General features: G+C 43.7%; 1 protein-coding gene across 1 annotated transcript in view; it reads right to left on the reverse strand.

Annotated features, from left to right (window-relative positions):
- THUMPD2 (THUMP domain 2 tRNA and snRNA guanosine methyltransferase) overlaps positions 1-18,176 on the reverse strand; it is a 168,265-nt gene extending 150,089 nt beyond the window's left edge. Inside the window, exon 1 of the mRNA XM_089681777.1 lies at positions 17,955-18,176. Coding sequence (XP_089537903.1) covers positions 17,955-18,071 — 117 coding nt within the window. The 5' untranslated portion in view covers positions 18,072-18,176. The remainder of the gene's footprint in view (positions 1-17,954) is intronic.
- Positions 18,177-19,142: the final 966 nt, after the last annotated feature.

Consider the following 19,142-nt stretch of genomic DNA (forward strand, 5'->3'; position numbering starts at 1 on the left):
GGGTTGATTTTTAAGTTTGTTAGTTCCCCATATTCCTTCAGCAATTTCATTAAGTTTGGGAGTGTTATCCTGGGATTCCCCACGTAAAACAGCAAATCATCTGCAAAGGCCGCCACTTTATGTTCTACGTCTCCTATCTGAATTCCCTTTATATCCCCATTCTTCCTTATTGTTGACAGAAGAGGCTCTAGTGACAGAACATATAATAAGGGAGACAGAGGGCAACCCTGCCTTGTTCCATTTGACATCCCGATGGGCTCTGTTTTTTCCCCGTTTACTATTACCACTGCGGAGGGCTTACTATACAGCTTTCCAATCCATTCTCTCATTCTGACTCCAATTCCCAGGGCTTCTAAGGTATCCATCATGAAGCCCCAGTCTACTCTATCAAAGGCCTTTTCGGCATCAAATTGTAAGAACCACCGCCGGTATCTCCCCTTTTCTACTTTTCTGTATCAGCATCAGGGATCTCAACCCATTGTCCCTGCCCTCCCTTCCCGGGACAAAGCCCACCTGATCTCCATGTATCCATTCAGGCATAAGCTCTTTCAACCTATTCGCCAAGACCTTTGCATATAGCTTAGTGTGAAACTGGCCTGTAACTCGAACACTGCGAGGCAACCTTCCCTTCCTTATGTAACAGTACCATGTGAGCCTGTAAAGATTCTCCCCTCATATCCATCTCTCCTCCCAGGGCATTCATATACTTTTCCAATTTGGGAATCAATATTTCGCTAAATGTTTTAGAGTACCCTGCTGTGTAGCCATCCAGTCCTGGGCTTTTCCCCTTCTCCATACTTTTAACTGCTACTTTTATCTCTTCTTGTGTTATTTCTACTTCAAGGGAGTCTAGTTGATCTTCTTTTAGTTTCGGTAATCCAGCGTTTTTTAAATATATCTTCCTTTTTTCCCTATTTTTCTTTTCCATATTATTTGCTGCGTCGTATGGGTTGATGTTTTACAACTTCCTGTAATAATCCACAAACACCTTTGCGATCTCCTTATTTGAGTGGACCAGTTCTCCCTTGGGGCTTTTTATTTTATCTATATAATTCCTATTTTTCTTTTTCCTTAAGGCTCTCATTAAATATTTTCCTGGCCTATCTCCGCATTTGTATTTCTCACTTAGCACTTTGTTATAAACTCTCCTTCTCTCCTCTTCCATCAGTGTCTCTAACTCCTCTTTCTTTTTTATTATCTTCTGCTTAATTTCTTTTACCATACTATTTTTGTGTATCTGTTCCAGGTCAGATAGATCTTTTAAGAGCCCACTAGTTTCTCTCCTCTTTTCTTTCTTGCCCCAATTGCAATCAGGATTCCTCTTATATATGCCTTGTGAGACTCCCAAACTGTTGCCATGGACACATCCTCTGTCTCATTCTCTCTAAAGAATCTCTCAATTTCTTTCCCAATCTTCTGTGTAATATCCTTATCCATGAGAAGTGATTCATTCAGCCTCCATCCTACCCCAGTATCATCAGGTACAGTGGAAGGACTATAGAGGCGAAGAAAGTCAGAGATTAGGGTGTCTCTAGGCTTATTGGCCTCAGAAGGGCGACGTTCTGGAGGGAGATTGTATAATGTTTTGTAGTATTGCTCAAAGTGAGATGCTATATCCGCATTTGAGGTGGCCAAAGAGCCATCCGAGCCCCTAATCTTGTGAACCGTTAAACTCGACTTTTTTGTCTGGAGGGATCTGGCTAAGAATCTCCCGCTATTGTTAGCAAACTTATAAAAAAGTTTTTGCGACAGAATGCATCTGCGTTTAAGAGCTGTGTGCGGGTGTTCGTAAGATCAGATAAAGTCGAGGCGGCCTGATTATGTTTGTGCGCCTTTTCCAGGAATTTGATGCGATCTAAGAGTTGTTGCAAGCGAGTCTGTCTCTCTTTTTTACGTTTTGTGGCCATAGCTATTAGGACTCCTCGAATGATGCATTTATGTACCTCCCATTGAGTTAACGAAGAGGTATCTGGAGTTTGATTGTTCAAAAAGTAGTCCATTAATTGGGAGCGAACCTCTTCTTCATTGGCCAAGTCAGAAAGAAGAGAGGCATCCAAACGCCATATCTTAGAACAGGAATGTTTCTCCGGAAATCGTAATGTCATAGTGATAGGGTGATGATCAGAGAGGATCATCGGTTCGATGGAGGAATCATGGAGGAAAGAGAGGTCAGCTTGTGTGATAAAGAGGTAATTGATTCTGGAATATTTGTTGTGTGGAGGGGAGAAAAATGTATAGTCTGACATTCTGGTGGAGGACTCGCCAAGAGTCGTGAAGTTGCAGATCTTGAAGTTGAGTGTGAATCTGTCTAATGGATTTATATGGCAAGAAAGAGCTTCCCGAGGAAGAGTCCAATAAAGGGCATAGGGGAACGTTAAGATCACCTCCCAAGATTAGGATACCCATCGGGAAGGAGGAGAGTGAAGAGGTAATGGAGCAGAAAAAGGATACCTGTCTAGTGTTGGGTGAGTAAAGATTTGCTAAAGTGATGGGCCTATTGGCAAAATTACCTTTTAGAAACAGGAATCTACCATCCGGATCTGGAAGTGACTCCGAGATAGCCAGAGGGAGGTGCTTTGCAATCAAAATGGCAACGCCTTTAGATTTAGCATGAGGGTTAGGAGCATGATAAACGGTTGGAAAATGGGAGTTGGTAAGCTTAGGTATGGCATCGTGTCAGAAGTGCATTTCCTGAAGAAAGACAATATCCGCTCTCTGTTTAAAAAGGTGTGAAAGCAGGAGAGAGCGCTTTTCAGGGGTATTCAGACCCTTCACATTAATAGACAGAACTTTCAGCGAAAGATGTCCTGACAGGGAGTTGAGAGAAGGCATGTCCAGGAGAGTAAAGGGAACCTAAAGGGATATGAAAAAAAAAAAAAAAAAAAAAAAAAAAAAGAAGAGGGGGTGGAGGGGGAAGAAAATAAAATAAAAAGAAAAGGAAGAGGAAATGAGGGGAGGAGAGATAACCGGCAGTGGGGGTAGACCAGCTGACCCACCAAGATGTGGGAAGGAGGAAAGAACAAGAAAGAAGAAGGGGTAGGAGGGAAATAGCAGAAATAGGAACAAGGAATGAAAGGAGATGAGAGGCAGAGGACAAGGGAGTAAAGACGGCCGGAAAAAGTTCAGCGAGAGCTCTCAAAGCTCGCTGTGTGGGAAACGCGGTGGATCCAAAATGAAAGAGTCCACCGGGCCATGGACCTTAAAAAAATGCAAGAGTCAGGGAGGGAGGGTGAGCACAATTCGTTTGAATGAAGATATAGATGGGTGCACAACCGCCATCGTCCAGCATAATGGGTGAGGTAAGACACAGCAACAAGCTTAGGGATATCAGAAGGAAAATGTAACAAATGTCATGAGGGCAAGGAGACCGAATACATATATCATTAGGGCGTATCGTGGAGGAAGCATTGTATGTAGGGAAATGAGAAAATGCACATCTAAGTGGAATGCAGTCGTGGTATGATCCTAAAGTTATGGGCAGAGTTGTGGCATCGTAGGTGTGCCGTGATAGGGCCAGTGTGCGAGTCCATGCTGAAAATAAAACATAAGTGAAAGCCAGATGGAAACCTGCATATTAAGATGAAAAGCAAATCGTATCATAATCTGTTTAGTGCAAAAACATTGCAACATCACAGAAACAGCAGGGCAACCATTCTGGAAAAAAAAAAAAAAAAGCAACCATCAAAGGAAACAGTTGGGAAAAATGAGACATGGTGCACCATTTCTTTTTGGAACGCTAAGGTATCTCTCACCTGTTTTAACTCTTCTCTTCCCGACTTCCTCCCAAAAACTCAAACCATCCATGTCCCACCCCGCTCCCGCAGGACTCCACGACATTATAAAAATCAAGTAGCACCTCGTGTCTGAAAAGAAAAAATAGCAGTAGCTAGGCAAGGGGAGAGGGGAGAGGACGGGACTAGGGGAGAGCTTAGCAGAAGCTCCAATTGATGGTTTCAAAACCTGTAAGCAGTAAATGTGGTTTAGATGGGTTATGACATGAGGTGAAGGAGGAGGCCGGACCAAGCAGGGAACACCTGGAGAGTGTAACGAGGGGATACTTGATTTCAAACAGATATGTAACATAATAATAGTATGAAATGACAGCCCGGGTCCCGGATCCCTTCCTCCCCCGCCATCCCACACTACCCCTGGAAAAGGTATAAAGGCGAGCTGGAGTATGAAGCCTCTCACAGTAAACTCTGATGAAGAACAGTAGGGATCATGGTCAGGGAAATACAGATAATATGTAATGGAGGGCATGGAAATCACCCCTGACCACTGCAAGACCAACAAAAAGACCCCTGGGAGGCCATACAACAAAACAGGGGCCAGGCATAGAGGGTCTGGAGATCCATACTCTCCAGAGACTCTATGCAGCGGACAAATCAGCATATACATTACAAACAGGGCTAGAGAAAGACTGTACGACCATCCCTCAGGCTTCCATCAGAGGTAGTGAAAATGCAGCAATAAAAAGGTCAGTGACATGGAGGGTGCCTGCAGAGGTACATCAGGACTGGCGGTCCATTGGAGAAGCTGAGACGGAGAGGGAAAAGGTCTTCATGATCGATGAGGCGAATTTGGCAATATCTGCAGGGGCATTAAAAGACCTAGACCAGGGCGGATGGGTTAGAGAGCAGAAAATGAAAGAGTGAAGGTGTACAGTTAAGGGGCCAAATAGGACCCGAGGTGCTACCAGCATGGTCCTGGAGTTGGATGGGAGGGATCTGGTAAGATCATAGTCTGGATAAGTATTGCTGATGAGAGAAAGTCAGGGAAGAGATCAAAGAAAGGCCTTTAGGCATCATGGCGAGGCCTGCGATGTGCAGGAGAGGCCGTCGGGCTGTTGTTGGTAGTGGAGCCTCTGGCAGGAAGTCTCGGAGGAGTGGAAGTGACCGATCGGTGGCGGCAGAGATGGGGGCCTTGCCAATTCATGTCACTTGGTACTCGACCAGAGTCAGTAGCATTTGGAAGACGCAGAGATCTGTACCAATCTGGAAGCTCAACTAGAGGAATGTCTAGTGAGGAACAGAAGCTGGGGAGATCCTCTGGAACTCGCAGGTAGGCTGTGCGCCCCTGAGCTTGAGCAGAGAGACAGAATGGAAATCGCCACATGTATGGTATGTTATGAGAGCGAAGTGTGTCCAGCAGGGGGAGAAGTTCTCGCCTTTGTTGCAAGGTTATGGAGGAGAGGTCCTGGAACAGGTGTATCTCATTACCCTGAAATAAAAGGCGTCTTCTTTCTCTGGCCCTTCTGAGAATGTCTTCTTTGATTGGAAAGCTAACCAACACACCACATCTCTTGGGGGGTCAGAATCTCTGCCTCTGGAGCGAAGTGCTCTGTGTGCACGGTCCAGATCAATGGGTGCAGCAGGTGGACGGCCCAGCAGATCATTGAAGATCGCAATTACTGTTTTGGGGATGTCGCTCAACTCCACAGATTCAGGCAAGCCACGCAATCTGATATTATGTCTGTGACCTCTATTATCCAGATCTTCAATCTGTCTAAAAAAAATCACGGATATGAGATGTGTGCGATACCGACAACTGCTGTATCTCCACTATGGCATCAGTACTTAACAAATGAAGGTCTTCTCTTAGGTCACTGAGGGCTGTGGTAAAAGTAGCTTTAAATGTCAGCTGCAACTGCCTGCAGATCTCTTAAAGAAAGTGTATGCGAGCCTAAAGAGAGATCATGCGGTGGGACAGATGCAATGTCAGCCCCAGTGTCTGTGCTCTGTACACCCTGAGCACATGTTTCTGTAGTGGAGGGGGGGGGATGCTGCATGTGGCCTGTCCCTTTGCTGAGAGCTGAACAGCTCCTGAATATGTCTGGATTGCGGGAACCGGTGACCTTCCGGTCTGCTTTCCCCATCATATAATGGCTCTGTCTCACCCGCTCCTCTGCTAATATCGATGCAAGGTCTCAGGCTGGCAGGAGCTCCTGTATCACACGACCATCTTGGATCTTGGCAGACCATGCCCCCCCCACTTTTTATATAGGTTATCACATGCTAAATATTGATTTTGTTTGTAAGGGAATATCTCTAATGGGTCCCGTAAAGGGTGTTTTCTGCCAGGCAAAAAGAACCAAGTTAAAAGTAGAATTCCTGCCCAACACTAGCCAAGCTTAAAAAAGTCCCTATGCTGACTAAACCATGTAAAAACAAAACAAACCGTGTGTACACTTATCTATTTTTAACCTGCTCCATCATGTGATCTGGCTCCCTATGTCAGTCTTTGGTGGCTGCAGAGAAGGGGAAAGAGCATCGACAATGGATGGGACAAGGAAGCCTATGGGTACTATCACTGCTTCTGGATTTCCCAGCAGTTGTTGGGTGCTTTTTCTAGTGACTGAAGGGTTCAGCATGGGGAGCATAAGGGGGAGAGGACATTTTTAAACATAGTTAGTGTTAAGCAGAAATTCCACTTTAAGGTTCTAAGTAGGCACAGGATGCTGCAAGGGGGGCCCAATAGGAGAAAAATCCTTAATTTTTTTTTTAAGGGAATGAAAAGCCTAAGGCCTTTGAAAGAGGATGGTTAAGGTCAAAAGCTGCCCCATCAGGGTGCCAAGAGCTGGATTCTGGTCAAGACCTGGCTGCAGGAAGGCCATAATGTGGAAAAGAGTATTCTCTGGTATTAAAATTACTTCTCTCATCAGGTGAAATAAGACTTCAGGTACTATAATAAATGTTCCTGGAAGTAACTTTTCTTGCTTTTAGCAAGGTAGGAGTCACAGATTCAGAAGCCACTCTATACATTAAGACCTGGGTTTCAAAAGCCATACTGTTAAAGTAGAACTACAGGCAACACTTTTTTTTAAATTTTGGATACAGTAAGGGAAGATTATAACCCCTGTCAGTTTTCAACCCGCTGTGCCTCATTGGGGAGATTTAACCTTATTTCCTGTTCCATAGCCAAAACAGGAAGGGAGAGGAAATTCTTGCAAATTAAGGGAATCCATTGGGGTCCCCTAGGAACTAGTGTCCCCTCTTAGAAGAATTCTCTATTACTGTTCTGGGTACAGCCCAAAATTTGGGATTTTCTTTTACTTTTTATGATAATGGTATGCAGAAAAGGGCAAATTTCCCTAACCCCTGGTTCACATATACGCGGCCATGCGGGGTGCGTTTTGCACAGGCACGAAAACCCATTCATTTGAATGGACTCCCATGCCCAGTGACTCGGTTCCCAGTACAGTTGTGTTTTCCAGTGCAGGCGGCGTGCCATTAGAATTAATGGCACCCGCCCACGGGTCCGCATTCCTGCGGCTGTACGGATTTTCGTGCAGATCTGCAGTCGCACCACCCGCACATACGTGAACCAAACCTAATGGGTGAAGGAGGTAGCAATATAACTGTTCTATTCTCTCTCCACTCTGTTGAAATCTTGGGGAAAAAAAAAAAGTATACTTTAAAGCCAGACACTATTCCACAGGGTGCAATAGAGTACCTTAAAATAGCATATCTGGGTTGTATAGAATAGCCTGAACTGAAACAAGGGGATACAAGGCTACAGAGGATTCCTGGTTCTGATTACAACATAGGTGGTATGCTGTGGTATCTGGAGGCTAGGATGTCAACATCCAGAGCCCCATTTTTGGCATATCAGATCAAACACATCCAGAAAAAAACAGCATTCCCCATGATCAAAGTTGTGATGGCCAATTACTGGAATGTGCAGGGACAGTGTTTTTCTGTCCCTGAGAGAATCTTGCTTCCTCCACGGCAATAAGGCTCCTCGTGCCCCAATAATAGAGGATATCTGCCACTGTGGTGGCACAGTCTGTCTGTATTCAAATTGTGTGTCTCTTTAGAAGAGGGATCCATGCAGGAGGGACAGCCTGAAAGCTCTGAGTTCCAAGATGTTGATGAGACGTTTGGCTTCTTCTCTTAGCCCTGTTCCCTGAACAGTCAAGGACTGGAAGACCCCTCTCCAACTTAACAGACTTGCTTCTGTATTAGAAAACTTCCGAAGGAAGGCAGGAAGGATTTGCCCACTATTAGAGCTGAAGTGGTGATCCACCAGGACAAGGAATTTGTTTGGGAGAAGGGAGTATGGATAGAGCCATGGAAAGGACTCTGCCACTGATCCCATCACCCCCCCCAGCACTGCTCCAGATCCCATCCCCCTCCTCCTTCCACAGCACTGCCGCTGATCCCATTCCCCCGATCCTCCCCCAACCACCACTGACCCCATCAACCTCCCAGCACCTCCGGTTTGACAAAGGGGGGGTTTGACAAAAGAAGGTCATGCCCCAAAATGCATAACCATGCACATCTACATCACACATGACATTATCACAGCCATCTTGGTTATCATTCATATGATATACACACAGTCTGCTGCTTCTGTTGGCTCTTCCTGGTGTTACCCTGGTTAACTTCCTGGTTCCAAGCACCTTACATCACATTCACCCAAAGGGGCTTGCTCACCACTAGCCTACTGGAAGGTCACCAACTGCTGGAGACTTACTGATACAATTTTATATCTTTTAAATGTAGATTGGATATATATATAAAAAAAAAAAAAAGTCTACACACGCCTATTAACCATTTCAATACCGGGCAATTTTACACCTTCCTGCCCAGGCCATTTTTCACGTTTCAGCGCTCTCACACTTTGAATGACAATTGCGCGGTCATACAACATTGTACCCAAACTAAAATTTTATCATTATCTTCACACAACTAGAGCTTTCTTTTGGTGGTATTTAATCACCGCTGGGGTTTTTATTTTTTGCTAAATTAACAAAAAAAGACCGAAAATTTTGAAAAAAACAACACGTTTTTCTTTGTTTCGGTTATAAAAGTTTGTAAATAAATAAGTGTTCTTCATAAATTTAGGCCGAGATGTATTCTGCTACATGTCTTTGGTGAAAATAACCCAAATTAGGATGTATTTTTAGTTTGTAGGAAAGTTATAGAGTTAACAAACTATGGTATAGATCTGAAAATTGATCAATCCTGAAGTACTGACAGCCAATCTAATATCTTGAGGTCCAAGAATGTCAGAACAGTACAGATATCCCCCAAATGACCCCTTTTTGCAGAGTAGACAGTTGGACGTACTTCATAAGAGGAATGGCGTGTTTTTTGAAGTTGTATTTTTTTTGTCATAATTTTTCGGGGAAGTGATCAGTATTTTTTTTTTTTTTTTTTTTTTTACACAATTTGCTCATAGCAAAGAATTACTTTGCTATAAGCAAGCATTTATCAGAATGAAATCGATTCATTCTGGGGGTTTTTTTGTGCTTAGCTGTGATTTGGACACAGCTAATCACGACATGTGACCTGCTGTGACCATTCACAGCTAGGCACTAGTATGCAATGGATGGCATGAATGAAGCCATCCATTGTATACAACTGTCATGTGACCTGCTGTGATTGGTCACAGCAGGTCCCATGGCACAGGCAACGGAGGCCGGTACTCAGATCTGTTTCGGCCGTGTCCGAGGTACACGGCCAGTGACAGATCGCGCCGCTGCGCGGCTCTGCAACCGCGCGAACTGCGCATGTGCGGGAGCACGCCAAATGGTGTGCACCCGGAATGGTGAAGCATTTTTGCCGCCGCCAAACTGCTATAGGCCGGGCGGCTAATGGTTAAAATGTCAGGTTTCTGTGCGGTAAATAAAATGAGAAAATTTCAGAACTTTTTCCACCCCACCTTTAATGAAACCTATAAACTGAACTCAATTGAAAAAAATAAACTGAAATCTTTTAGGTAGGTGGGGGGACAAAGTAAACATAAAAAACTAAAATAATGTGGTTGCATAAGTGTGCACACCCTCTTATAACTGGGGATGTTGCGGTGTTCAGAATTAAGCAGGAGTCAGTACACACCTGTCATTATTTAAAGTGTCTGTGATTAACCCAAATAAAAAAATTCAGTCCTAGTAGGTCTTTCCTGACATTATCTTACTTGCATTCTACAGCAAAAGCCATGGTCCACAGAGAGCTTCCAAAGCATCAGCGGGATCTCATTGTTAAAAGGTATCAGTCAGAAGAATTGTACAAAATAATTTCCAAGGCATTAGATATACCATGGAACACAGTGAAGACAGTCATCAAGTGGAGAAAATATGGCACAACAGTGACATTACCAAGAACTGGACGTCCCTCCAAAATTGATGAAAAGACGAGAAAAAAACCCCCCAAAAAAACACACTGGTCTGGGAGGCTGCCAAGAGGCCTTCAGCAACATTAAAAGGAGCTGCAGGAATATCTAGCAAGTACTGGCTGTGTGGTACATGTGACAACAATCTTGTGTATTCTTCAAATGTCTGGGCTATGGGATAGAGTGACCAGACGGAAGCCTTTTCTTACGAAGAAAAACACCCAAGCCCGGCTAAATTTTGCAAACACATCTGAAGTCTCCCAAAAGCATGTGAGAAACGTGTTATGGTCTGATAAAACCAAGGTTGAACTTTTTGGCCATAATTCCAAAAGATATGTTTGGAGCAAAAACAACACAGCACACCATCAAAAGAACACCAAACCCACAGTGGAGCATGGTTGTGGCAGCATCATGCTTTGGGGCTGTTTTTCTTCAGCTGGAACTGGGGGCCTTAGTCAAGGTAGAGGGAATTATGAATAGTTCCAAATACCAGTCAATATTGGCACAAAACCTTCAGGCTTCTGCTAGAAAGGTGAACATGAAGAGGAACTTCATCTTTCAGCATGACAACAACCCAAAGCATACATCCAAATCAACAAAGGAATCGCTTCACCAGAAGATGATTAAAGTTTTGGAATGGCCCAGCCAGAGCCCAGACCTGAATCCAATCGAAAAACTGTGAGGTGGTCTGAAGAGGACTGTGCACAGGAGATTTTCTCGCAATTTGACATATATGAAATGTTTTTGCAAGGAAGAGTGGGCACATATTGCCTAGTCAAGATGTGCCATGCTGATAGGCTCATACCCAGAAAGACTGAGTGCTGTAATAAAATCAAAAGGTGCTTCAACAAAGTATTAGTTTAAGGTTGAGCACACCTATGCAACCATATTATTTTAGTTTTATATTTTTACTTCCCTCCACCTAAAATATTTCAGCTTGTTGTTCAACTGAGTTGTACAGTTTATAGGTTACATTAAAAAGGTGGAAAGTTTTGAAATTATTTGTCATTTTTTTACATCACAGAAACCTGACATTTTAACAAGGGTGTGTAGACTTTGTATATCCACTGTAAGTGCATATTTATTGTTTTTCATTTCACAAATATATTTTAATAAATGCTACACTTAAGTAGTGGTGCTTTTCTCTCCTTCCTTTTCTTGTTTATACATGGCTTGCTGGTGAGAGCCCCCCCCAGATGGTGTTTGGAAGAAAGGCTGCTGACGTCGCCTCAATGTAAACTTCAAGCCACTGTGTTTCCATGTGGACTTCTTTCAAGGAGTAAAAAAGACTCCTTTAAAAGGTATATTCCATGCCTATTTTTATTTTTGGCAGTTGCACCAGTGGCCCCTTTCTTTGCTCCTAGGTACGATTAGGGTGTTAATGCCCTTTACAAATCTTTTTAGTTAAAGATAAGGAAGACTAGTCCCAAATCTGGTACTCACAGTTGACTCCGCCTTTAAAACCATATTGAGGTGGTACATGGCCCCATCTCGTTTGGCACCCGTCCTCTCCTGATACCTGTTTTCGAACCTGTTCCAGGGGATGCTCTACACATGGTGAACGTGCCCCTATGCTCTCTAGATTTTGGACAAACGTTTGTAAACTTTTACAATCATTACTAACTTGTCCCTTTCCTACAGATCCGTGGTATGTTGTGTTACACTTGAAGCCTCCAGGCCACACAAGGTCTTAAGTTAAAATTGGCAACATATGTACTACAGGAGGCAAAAAAAACAATAGAAAGAGCTTGGAAACCGTTTATATCCTTAAAAGACTTCCACCGCTGTTTAGATTTCTTTTTTTTTTTTTTTTTTTTACAAATTAATAACTCACCAGCATTCTCCAAGAAATACACAAGAAATGTTAAAACAAAAAAAAACACTCTGGATTCAATATGCTCATACTTCTGTCTACCGCTAGCTAAAGTTATTGAGGCCCTAGGACTTGGACTGGGGTCTCCCTGGCGTCCTTCCCTCCTGTCCTTTTTTCTCTACTCTTATTTTTTTCAGTTCTACTGTGGTGGCCCCTGCTTACATATTTCTTGATTTCCTGCATAGCAGACCCAACATCCACACCAAACGTATGAGCATCCCTTACTTCATTACTGGCCCTCAGTTTAGGTTTTTTGCATAAATTGCTAAATCATTATTCTTTTACTAATATGTACTTCGTTATACATTCTGCTCTCCAGTTACTCCTTTTTTACTTGATATTTGATTGATAATGTTTTGGAACTCATTAATACGCCAATCTTGCTGATATATCTGCATGAGGTTATGCTCTGTATCCTTTAAAATATTTAATAAAAATTATTGAAAGAGAAAAATAGCCAGAATTGTTTTCTTAACATTCGCCTCCTAATGTCCTCAGTGGAGTTTGGATTTGAACAGAACCCAGGCATTTTCAGCTTATCGCTACTTGTCAGTTCTACTGACATGCCATAAAATGGACTTTGATGTCAATCTATTGCAAATGACACCCCATACGCAGATTGCGAGTGCAGTATTTTTGCCTGCACCAGGTCACATGCTACTGCAGTAGCTTGCGATTTTATGTGGTGTATTTTTGCATGCACTATTTTTTGTGCAATTCAGTGCGATTTTAGCTGAAAATCAAAGTGCACAGAGCCGCCATGTTCCTGTGCACTGGCCTATAAAGCGGAAGTTGAAGAAAAAAAAAAACCTGTTAAACAGGCTAGCTCTTTATTGCAGAAGAGACATCCAATGTCTTTTCTACATTAAAATATATTTATAAGCTTGTTCGCAATTATTATTATACAGTATTTATGAAGCACCAATAGTTCACTCAGCGCTGTACATTACAAACGGGGACAGAACATGCGACAGAACAATACCAATACAATGCAAAACATGAGGGGATTGAGGGCCCTGCTCTTTCGAGCTTACAATCTAGGAGCAATCACCTGTAGAATGTCCACTGAGCTGTGCATACGCAGCTGATTTTTACATTCTGCCACAGTGCCTGTGTGTCAGGATGACTGCACTCTTATGCATGTACAGGAGTGACATTCTGTGTTGGACATTTAAGATGGCCGAAGACCGGCAACCAAAAGAAGCTGGAACAAAAAAAAAAAAATGGTACCACCAGCAAGGGACCTTGCAGGTGTCGGACCGTTGGAACCAAGGTGTCTTGCATTTAGTTCCACTTTTGACAGCTCATAATCTCTGCTTCACTGTATGTTTCTGAAATCGTATTTGAATGTGTTTTCAGTCTGTTTGTAGTGCAGTTACATGTATTTGCAGTGTGTTTTTTGGAATATTTTCTCATTTTAATTTCTGTTCTTTACGATGTTCATTTACAGGTTTGTGGTGCATTTGCACACATTCATGTGCATTTGTATGAGTTTACATGCACTTGCAAAGCGGAAAAATGCCAGCATGCTTTACTTATTTTAGGACTCGTGCATTGGATGTTTTTAACGTGGCTGTTAGGGGCATCTGGCAGTTTTTTATTTTCTGTCTCTAGACGCCCCCTACATGTTAGCCTATGTGTCCATGCACACCACATAGGTGTTTAGAGTTGGGATGCACCGAAATTTCGGTGGCCGAAACGTTTTGGCCAAAAACACCCCTTTCGGCCGATATGAAAAAAAGCACCAATACAGGTGCCGAAAAACCCTGTCCCTCGCCGTCACCTGTCCGCCGCTTGGTAGTTCTCAGCCTTACCTGAGAAAAGATCGAATGATCCCAGCGCTGGGCACTGAGATTAGTGAAGGAAAGATGGCCTCCACTCATTTTTATGCCCTTGGAGGACCGGCACGCTGTCACTTCCGGTTCCAGACTTTTTTTTTTTTTTTTTTTTTTTTTAAAAGCAGCAGATCAATGCTTTTTTTGATCTAATGCTTGACACTGAATCTACTTCCGGGGACATTCTTTTATTTTCCTTCTTTTAATAAAGGGACTTGTCAAAGAGACTGTCTCCTGTCTTTTTTCACGCTACAGGTTTTTTTTGTGAATGGGTAGCGGTACCATGTACTTCATACTCATTCGCATGGGGGGGAGGCGGGATCTGGGGGCCCCCTTGCTAAAGGGGGGCTTCCAGATTCCGATAAGCCCCCCTGCCCGCAGACCCTCACAACCACAGCCCAGGGTTGTGGGGAAGAGGCCCTTGTCCCCATCAACATGGGGACAAGGTGCTTCGGGGGGGGGGGTAGGGAGGGCCGTATGGTTCAGGAGGGGGTGTGGCGCTTGCTTCTCCACCCCCCCCCTTTCCTGACCTGCCAGGCTGCATGCTCAGATAAGGGTCTGGTATGGATTGTGGGGGGACCCTACGCCTTTTTTTTTTTAGCGTGGGGGGGGGTCCCCTCAAAATCCACACCAGACACGAAAGACTTGGTATGGATGGAGGGGGGGACCCCATGCCGTTTTTTATTTTTTAATTGCTGGCAATTCTCTCTTTTACAGTCAGCTGTCAATGGGGGACCCCGCTGACTGCTGAAACATTAGCGCATGGTTTTCACGACTAAAATACCGCATGACTTGATAAAATAACTCATATTGAATTTTAGTAGCATTTTTTAGTGAATTCAAACATGAAAATCTGATGTTCTGCTTGAAAAACACCTCAAAAATGCTAGTCATTTTTCAATTTTTCATTACTTACATTGATCAACACTTTTCATCCATCAAACTAAAAATGGAATACTCAAACACCCATGTCAACTTCCTAGACACCACAGTATACATCAGGGATGATACGCTTCACACCTCAATATACAGGAAACCCACTGACAGATGCAACTACCTCCACAGTTCCAGCTTCTACCCCCAACACATGAAACGTGCCATCATACACAGTCAGGCCATTAGATACCACCGAATATGTTCTGACCCAAGAGACAGAGATACACATCTCGGGACACTAGCAGACTCCTTCCATAAGAAAGGATACAAGGACAAAACTATCAACAACAGCATAAACACAGCCTTGAGAACCCGAAGGGAAAATCAACTTCAGTACAAAGAGAAAAAAAACAAACAACCGTGTACCTCTAGTAACTACATACAACCCAGCACTAGAAGGAATAAGATAAATAATCAAAGATTTACAACCCATCATAACAGAGGATGGAACTCTGAAAGAAATATTCCAGCAACCACCAATACTGGCCTTCAGACAACCCCCCAACCTCAGAAATAAACTAATCAGTAGGAAACTTCCTTCTGATTATGATGTCACAAATAATGGAAGCAAACCCTGCAATAAAATACGCTGCAAACTGTGCAACCAAATCAATCAAAAAGTGTCAGACACTCAAAAGGGATCTTCATTATCTCCGGATCATACAGCTGCACCTCCAGTAATGTTGTGTACCTTATCCAGTGCAGAAAATGTAACAAAGGATCCTATGTTGGCGAAACAGGACAGAAGTTGCAAACAAGGATGAATACACAGACATATCATCAAGGAATAAAGAAGATGACTTTTGCACACCTGTGGGACACCATATCGCACAACCAGACCACAGTTTGGGAGACCTCAATATTTTAGTTCTTAAAGGAAATTTCAAATCCATTCACGAAAGAAAAACTTTTGAACTAAGAATGATAATTCTATTTGACACAAGAGATAACGGCCTTAATTTGGACATGGGATTCCTCACTCATTATCCAACAGTTTTATGACTCTCACCTCAAGCATCACTGCCTCTGTGAGTGTTGTCTCCCCCCTTGCCTAGACTTTGCTTATGCTGTGTCTTATCTTAACTCTGTTCTTTTTTTTTATTCCAACTCCAAAACATCTCTTCTAACCCTTTGTGATCAGTACTGCTTTGACCTGAAGAAGGGGACACTCCCCGAAAGCTTGTCCTCAAAATTGTTTGTTAGTGCAAATAAAAAAAGTATCACAGACAGTACTCAATTGTTTCAGTCATTTTTCAAGTGTTTTTGAGGCGAACCAATGTGAAAGCAGCCTAAGGGTTTTTCTGCTGGATGCCTGTTGCTCTACGCTCAAAAATGTACAAGGCTTTTTTCCACAGGCATTTTTTATCCCATAGCAGCACCGGTATACACGCAATATGCATGTTTTAACCACTTGCCATATATTTACTGTGAGCGGAATGCACTTGCAGGCACAATCAAGTATAGGTACATAATCAGCCTTCCTCCAGGTTTGGGGCATGAGCAATAATTTTAGCTTATGTCAGCTGATCAGCTGTGCCCAATCACACACAGTTCTGAATTTACAAAACACAGAAATCTGTGTACAGGAAACAGTGACATAGTAAAGTAAAACCAGCACACATTACACACTGTTAGGCAAACAACCCCTTGATTGCCACTAGATGTTAACCCCTTCCCAGCCAGTGTCATTAGTACAGTGACAGGGTTAGCACTGATCACTGTATTAGTGTCACTAATGATGTGTTAACTCCCAGCCCCTCAGATTGCCCACTACACTATCAGAGACCTGCCATAAGTACATGATCACCACCATTTCCCGTATAACCTCACTGCTGCATGAATTCCAGTATATATACCATAGTTTGTACAAAGCTATAACTTTTGCACAAATCAATTAATATACACTTATTGGGATTTACTTTACCACAGATGTAGCAGAATACATTTTGGCCCAAGTATATAAAAAAATTAGATTTTTTTATTGGTTATGTTTTATAACAAAAAGTAGAAAAAATTGTTTCTTTCCCATAATTTTTATATAAGAAAAAAAAAAAGTGTTGATCAAATACCGCCAAAAGAAAGCTCTATTGGTTTTAAAAACAAAATTATCTAAAAAAAAAAAAAAAAATTAATTTACGTAGTGTTGCATGACTGAGCAATTGCCAGTTAAAGTAGCGCAATGCTGAATAGCCAATGCTCTGGTCATGAGGGGGGGGGGGGTAAAACCTTTCGGAGGTCAAGCGTTTAAATGTGAAGAATGTCTCTCCTCCTACAGAGCTGCTTTCCTCTTTGCCCAGTCCAGGAAACAAACTCATGAGGCCCAATACCCATACAAAAACATTTGTAATACCCTTATGGGCTCATTCAGACAGGTGCGAAGATCAGGTGTTGAGACGCTTTCTGCATCCACCTCGGAGCTGCATACGGGCACCCATAGATGTGGATCCACACGTGGCAAATGCATGGACACTGTCTGTGGTGTAGTTTTGTTTTGTGCTGCCCTAGGCAAGACTAAAAATCACCCTTCCCCCAAAATCTATCCACCCCTTCAGGACAGGTCGGGGGCAGCATGATAGGAGTGGTTGTCCAGAAGAGTTTCCTCCAGATGGTGTTAGGGTCTGGTGCCAGGAGTGGTAGCTGTGCCTGTGTCCCATCTCCACCAGGATCTCTGGTGACAGCTGCAGCAAAGAACGGAGGGGTTCCTCCACCCGAACCTCGTCCTCTTCCACAGGTCCTCCACTGGCACCTCTTAGCCTCACCCACCCCACACTGCAGATGCTAACCAATGCCTACCTGTCAGCAGGCCCTGGACACTCCCTGCGCACACCAGTGATCCACCCACCACTCTGTCCTCCTCTACAGCCAGTACCCTTGTGTGTCGTGGGCGCCCCCCATCCCCGATGGCAGCCCTGCCGCTCACACCCCCACACGTCCCTTTCTCCTGGGAGCAGCGCCACGCCATGTAAAATGCAGCCCAACGCAAACGCCTTGTTTGCCTCTCGGAAAGTACATCCCTGGACACTATCAAAGATTCAAATTTGACGCAAAGGCAGGTGCAAACAGTTTTGCAAAATTATTTTGATATTCTCAAGGTCCCAAGAACCAGCTTCAAAATCAGAGACACCTAACATGGTATACACGTGTTGTAACACCATAGTCCTGGACAGCACCAGAACTTGCCTGCCTGCACTCACCTCTGCAGCCGACACTTTCCGAGTCACTTCATCCACCACGAAGCGCTCCATACCTCGGCCAGCAGTGCAGAAGAATCTCACAGACTCCGCCGTCACAGGGGGCGCCTCAGCTGTCATCACTACCTCGTCCACTATATACTAGCTGACAACTCTGCACGAGGGTCACAAACCAACACAACGCAAATAACTGAGAGATCCCAGCAAGTAGTACGTAAAGACATCCGTAAGGTCATCGTCACGTGACTATACCAGCTGACCAGGGAAGAGGCGGGGCTACAAGTGTATGGTTTTCCTGAAGATTCGCAGGCATGCATGGTGCGTCTGCCTTGCAGAACTCAAAGAGGAAGATCGAGAACGGAAAACGTTTGGAACGGCATCCACACGTGTAATTACCTGCAGCTTACTGCAATGTTGCGAACCTGCAGTGGGGCTTCTTCTGTACAGCTTATCCCTTCAACATTTTTATGTTTGGAAGTTCACTTATTTAACCTCTTTGAAGCTAGAATAGAAAACCTGAAGTCTGTAGCACATTCCCAAACGCTGTGCTTTATGTATAGCACACCTCTGAACTCAGCTCTTTCCTGAACCCTGCAGTTTATGCATAGCAAACTCTTGAAGTCTGCATTCTGTACATAGCAAACTCCTGAAATCTACACTATGCATAGCAAACTCCTGAGTATTGCACGCTGCATAGCAAACTCCCGAACCCTACACTCTGTGCATAGCAAACTCCCGAACCCTACACTCTGTGCATAGCAAACTCCCGAACCCTACACTCTGTGCATAGCAAACTCCTAAAATCTATACTCTGTGCATAGGAAACTCCTGAAATCTACACTCTGCATAGCAAACTCCTGAGCATTGCACGCTGCATAGCAAACACCCAAACCCTACACTCTGTGCATAGCGAACTCCTGAAGTCTGCACTCTGTACATAGCAAACTCCTGAAACCTACACTCAGTGCATAGAAAACTGAACCCTACACTTTTGTGCATAGAAAACTCCTGAACCCTACACTCAGTGCACAGAAAACTCCTGAACCCTACACTCTACATAGCTAACTCCTGAACCATACACGCTACATTGCAAACGCCTTAACCCTACTGTCACGTCTACCCCGAATTTGATAGGTACCCGCTCCCACTTCCGGTCTGATCGCCTAAGTGATCGGAAACGGAAGGTGTCCT

The sequence above is a fragment of the Staurois parvus genome, unplaced genomic scaffold (genome assembly GCF_062004578.1).
Source record: "Staurois parvus isolate SC_StPar_1 unplaced genomic scaffold, SC_StPar_1.0 ptg000277l, whole genome shotgun sequence".
NCBI classification, from domain to species: Eukaryota; Metazoa; Chordata; class Amphibia; order Anura; family Ranidae; genus Staurois; species Staurois parvus.